This window comes from Bidens hawaiensis, unplaced genomic scaffold, assembly GCF_021521415.1.
Source record: "Bidens hawaiensis isolate Kalapana, Puna unplaced genomic scaffold, B.hawaiensis_p1.1 tig00000001_1, whole genome shotgun sequence".
NCBI classification, from domain to species: Eukaryota; Viridiplantae; Streptophyta; class Magnoliopsida; order Asterales; family Asteraceae; genus Bidens; species Bidens hawaiensis.
Genome location: NW_027491014.1, coordinates 4,798,564 through 4,804,563, shown reverse-complemented (window position 1 = coordinate 4,804,563; position 6,000 = coordinate 4,798,564). Strand labels below are relative to the sequence as shown.

General features: G+C 32.8%; 1 protein-coding gene across 1 annotated transcript; it reads left to right on the top strand.

Annotated features, from left to right (window-relative positions):
• Positions 1–1,345: 1,345 nt before the first annotated feature.
• LOC143596994 (uncharacterized) lies at positions 1,346–4,348 on the top strand. Its single transcript, XM_077075835.1, has 3 exons — positions 1,346–2,026; positions 2,580–2,680; positions 3,526–4,348. The coding sequence occupies exons 1-3, from the start codon at positions 1,512–1,514 to the stop codon at positions 4,176–4,178; spliced, it is 1,269 nt and encodes a 422-aa protein (XP_076931950.1). The 5' UTR covers positions 1,346–1,511; the 3' UTR covers positions 4,179–4,348.
• Positions 4,349–6,000: the final 1,652 nt, after the last annotated feature.

Below are 6,000 nucleotides of genomic sequence, written 5' to 3'. Positions count from 1 at the left end.
CAACCATGGTGGTTAACGGTGGCTGACGGTGCCAGAATCGCTGAAGAACCCTAAAAACACGTTAAAGAGGGGTTGACCTGCACAAATCCGGCGGATATGTGCCAGCGAATAAGAAAGGAACGGATTACATATATACGACGTTATGTATACATATACGGCAGATATGTGCAGCACTTATACGACGGATATGTAAAGCTCAATTTATACGGCGGATAAGTTATCCTAACTTATACATCAAATATGTGTTAAGCATATACGGGCGCATAAGTTCCACACTTATACGGCGGATGTGTATTATGCATATACGACCGTATATGTATGGAAGTATGTGGCGTATATATACGTTTTCAAGGTTGCTTTCGATACGGTTAGCTTCAACATGGTACAACCTTTTGTAAAGTGATAACTAGAAAGTAGTATTAAAAGATAATTATAGAAGAACGTAGCCTGTAATGTTTGTGTCAAAATATGCTTGAATGTTTATTAATCTAACGCTTGAGGCGTTATGTCGCTAAAACTGTATTGCTTTGTTTTATATCAATATGTTTTTTTTTCATGGTTTACCCCTGCCGCAACTCGGGGGTCACAATACCAGTTTACTTTTAAACAGTAACTTGTTCCCTTTTCTTCATTTACAACTACTCCGTACAATATAGAGAATCCGCTCTCGTAAATATAAACAATCTGGTGTGAATGTTAACATATAAATCAAGAAACCAAACATAAAACATGTATATTCATTGTTTCAAGTAAACAAACTTCAAATATTCTATTTAATTGACTATAACATGTCAAAAGACGTGAGTTGTTACCATATGAAGATATTTTAATGATTTTTTTTAAAATACCATTATTATTAAAATAAAGAGAATGATCACTTACAAGACACAAGTAATTCAAACAAAACAAATTAATGAAGAAAAATATAAATGAAATAAACGACCAAAGATATTTTAATAACTGAGATATTAATTAGACACTTTCTTCATAAGTTAAAGGGGACCATATTTACCTTGTTGCTCGTATGCTATCAAAAAGATGCACCGCCTTAATATATTGCCCGAATCAATCCCTCTATGCTAAGAACATATCAATCATTTGCTTTCTTCGCCCATACGAGACTCGAACTTGTACCAAACAAGCTACAATGTTAACTGTAATAAACACATCACATGCACAAATATTAATCTCAAACTCTTAATTACTACCTTTAAAAACTCCAAAGATCTAAATGACTATCTTAATGAATTCATATTGTTTCAATATTTGTACCTAAAGAAAATAAAAATGATATAGCAATAAAACTCTAAAAGAATAAATTAATATATAGTCCCACCCTCTCCATTGCTCGGTCAATCTACCCCCTTCTTGGATCCCATCTACCATTAAAGGCCACAAAACACCTTCACCAAGCATCTCTCTCTCTCTCTCTCAATATATATATACAATATATATCTATATCAAGAAAAAGAAAGACTATAATCTTCTTCCATCTTCAAGCTTCTCTTTTCATGGCACTTGTTACTTCCTCCAAACCCCAAAATGCACACACCACCAATAAAACAACACATCACCAACAAAAACCTAAACCTAAATCCAAACCAAAACAACAAAACCAAACATCATCTTCATGGGATCAATTCAAGAGCTTGCTAACTTGCAAACAAATAGATGTTGTGGGATTAAACAAGATTAATGACCTGGTTAAGAACCCGAACAACAACGGGTACTCCACCAAGTTGAGTTCTTGCAGCTCCATATGTAGTTTTAGAGATGTTGTGCATGGGAATACACGTGTAGTTCATAGAGCTGATAACTCGCCGGAAAGTAGCTCCGTTGGTATGGATTCCGGCCTTCTTAGCCGGAAAAAAGCGGTGGCTGACGGCGGGTCTTCTTCTTCAAGGTCTTTAGCTAGTTCAGTAAGATCCACTGGTCATGGAAGTAGTTACTCGTCTTCTTCAAGAAGCATGCAGTTTAGAAAGCTTTCTGGATGTTATGAGTGCCATGCCATTGTTGATCCTTCAAGGTCTATCTCAATTTCATAATCTTAAACTTATTATTATTATTATTATTATTATTATTATTATTATTATTATTATTATTATTATTATTATTGTTATTACTAGCTACTACTTCAAAAATCAAAATAATTTAGACAAATGATTTATAGATTTTTTTTTTCTTTCATTTTTTGTGTTGTACAATTTTATTTGAACTTGTTTGGGCAAATAAATCGTAGATTTGATTAATATATGCTTGTGTATTACTGTTTAATTACCACACCTTATTAATATTATTATTTTTATTACAACTATCATCATAAATTTATACAAAGGATTTATAGATTTTTTTTCATTTTCTAGCTTACTGTTTTATTTTAATTGTAAGAAAAAACAATTTGTAGATTTTATTAATAAAAAATATTATTATTTGAAGTACGATAATTATAATAAAAGTTATACAAAATGCTTATAGATTTTTTTTTTAAAAAAATTGTTTGATCTTTATGAATTTGTTTGGAAATATAAGTTGTAGATTTAATAATAATTAATATATGTGTGTGATCTTAATGTGGGCAGGTATATGATACCAAGAAGTACCATTTGTGTATGTTCTCAATGTGGGGAGGTATTTCCAAAAATGGAGAGCTTGGAACATCATCAAGCTGTTAGGCATGCTGGTAATTTACTAATTAACATATTATTCTTTTGTTAATTAAATACTAAATTAATTAAACATCCATCATATATTTTCCACAATTGTGTATTTTTTTTAAATATATATATAATTCAATAATATCTAGTTGCCATTTATGATAAGCTGCCACATGACACGTCATAAACATAAATAACGAAGTGAACATAAGAGTCCCGTGAGGTCCATTAACTATCCAATCGTGGACCATTACACCAGTAAAAGTTTTTATTAATTGAGGTTATAAAGTCATTGCATTATGGTAGTTTCATCAAGTATATAATTTGATAACTTAAGGGTGGACAGACTGCCACATTGATGAAGGTGGTACCATCCCAGCGGAACATAAACATTTTAATTATGAAATTCTTGTTAATAATTATAGAAAGAGAAATTGATTCAACTTGGTTCTGTAAACATATTGACAGTACGTACTCTAGTTACGAACTCAAGGTCATGCGTATTTTTATCTACGCGTTAAACTTTATTAAAGTTTATTTAATTTCAGTACCGTAACAATTCAAATCTATACCGACTTAATTTAATTAGTACCGTTTTTCATCCGTATTTAACGGGTTGAAATAGCTGGTTGATATTAAATATGATGAGTATATATATTTTGCTACATTTCATAAATTAAGAAATTCTAAAACACACAATAATATTTAAAAAAGAAGAATAGATTTACTGATAGATCACCCACCGACACTAATATGTAAAGATTCTAAAATATGAAAGTTTTAGAAGGTACATTTTAAGGGCATTAATTGCATTTTCAATATTTTGCAGACCATTTATTTAACTTTAATAATTTATTTAATTTTGCTACAGTCTCAGAACTGGGTCCGGATGATTCGGGTCGGAACATAGTGGAAATAATATTCAAATCCAGCTGGCTTAAAACTGACCATCCGATCTTCACAATCGAACGGATACTAAAAGTCCACAACACACGTCGGACCATCCAACGTTTCGAGGACTGCCGCGACGCGGTCAAGGCACGTGGCACAGCCACCGCCTCTCGTTGCGCCGCAGACGGCAACGAGCTCCTGCGCTTCCACTGCACGACCATTACCTGCTCTCTTGGGTCCCGCAACTCCTCTAGCCTTTGCGTCACCGTCCCTGGCTGCGGGGTGTGCACCATCATCCGCCACGGGTTTCAGAGCCCAAAGTGCTTTGGAACTAGTGGCATAGAAGGTGGCGCAAAGGCTGGGGTGCGGACCACTGCAAGCAGTGGTCGAGCACATGATTGTCTAGGGGGTAACGGTCATGGGCGGAGGGCGATGTTGGTTTGTCGGGTTATCGCCGGGAAAGTGAAGCGCGTGGCGGAAAATGTGCCGCGGGAAGAGGAGGGGTCGTATGATTCGGTGGCAGGCTATGCGGGGTTGTACTCTAACCTTGAGGAGTTGTACGTTTTTAATCCGAGGGCTATTCTTCCATGTTTTGTGGTCATATACAAATCCCCGGAAAGCTTACGTTATTAGTAAGACTAGTATTAGCCTTTTTTTTTTTTTTATTTGCATGAAAAACTCTGTTAGATTAACTTGTATATATTAGAGTGTGTGAATTTAGTTAAGAAATATGTATTTTAATTGAGAAAGAAATATGTATTTGAGTTTTTATTAAAAAACAAAAGACTTGTTATACTTTTAAACGTGTCAATATTTGATGAACAATTATGTTTCAAATATTGAAAACTGTTGTTGTGAACTTTCTTCTTTCTTTTTATATATGAAATTGTAAAATGTATTATGAGTCGATAGTGATGATCTCGGGTTCTTTGTCATCAAAATAGTACTTTAAACATGATTAGAGATTTTGGTATGCGGAAATCTAGTTAAATCACCTTTTTTCCATGCAAAAATACAAAATTCATGTTGACTCATTTCATCCTAGGGCAAAATTTTTATGATACACAATTACTAGTGTATAAGTTTTGAGTAAAACGACACTTTTGGATTGTAAGCTTTCAAATTTGAAACAAGTTTAGGTATTAAGTATTAACATAAACTTTTGTTAACTTTTTCTGTTAAATTTTAACAAAATGGCTAAAATACCCATGAAAACTATAAAGTCATTTATTAGTATTATTATATAATAAATGAGAACTTTGGTGACGCAAGGCTACCATTGATCTAAGTGAGGCGGAAAAACAGTGCACCACATCACGTTGTTATTATCATTTTTTGTTTCTTTTTTCTATGCTATAAGGAACGTAACATAAATCGATTGGATTCGCGTCGATTCATTGCAACAACTCACCAGCATTGTCTCAGCGTCGCAATGCCCGAAATCGACAACACTCGAGTTTTACTAATGCCCGAGTTTTACGAACCTTTTTTATGTAGTTCCGATATCGTAACGAACGTAATCAAAACCGACTGAAATCTTGTCAACTCATCGCCGCAACGCTCGGGTTTTACTAACACTTGTGTTACCGACTCACTGCCGCAAAGCCTAAGACCGATAACGTTCTTGTTTTATCAACACCCAGGTTTTAATGACCGAATAAACGTCATTTTAAATATTTTATTTTTTCATATGTTGATTTGTCGAAATTATTTTTTGGTTGTCAACTTTTGGATTTTACCAACGTTGTTTATACTGTAAGAACATAGTCGATACAACTTAATTCGTGTCGACTCGCCGTCGTAACACTCTGTTTAACCCGCTATGGTCGCGTCGACTCTGATTCAACGTTCGGGTTTTACTCACGTTCAGGTTTTCCCAACTGAATAAACATTGTTTTAAATATGTTAATTTTTTAATACATTATACATATAAAGAACAATATATTATTATACTAGGTTAGCTACACGTTTAGCGCACGGGTTAAAATAAATAAATTTATTTAAATAATAACCCAATGTAAAATACAAAAAATATGTTCAACAAATATAAAGATATATTATATGGTAGAATAAATTACACAATACACAGTATATGAATAAAAAGTTGTTACAAAATTCATAAATCTCAAAATATTTCTTTATACACAATTTTTGTGTTTTATTTGTAACTTTACATTTTATATCAAAACTTAGTAGTTACACATTGTTTCTGCTTTTAACTCTAGATAATGCAACACATAACTGACCATAAGCTAAAATTAATTCTCTAAAAAACAAAATAACTATCTATAACAATTGACCTTAGCTATTATTAATCTTTATTGCAAAACAAAAATAAAGTGAAAATTTCATTCTTTGAAATTAAATATTTTATCTAAAGGTGTAGGATTTTTTTAAAAATAAAAGTATGAGTTTCAATAGTACTTCTGGATATGAATTTGGCTTCTATAGCACA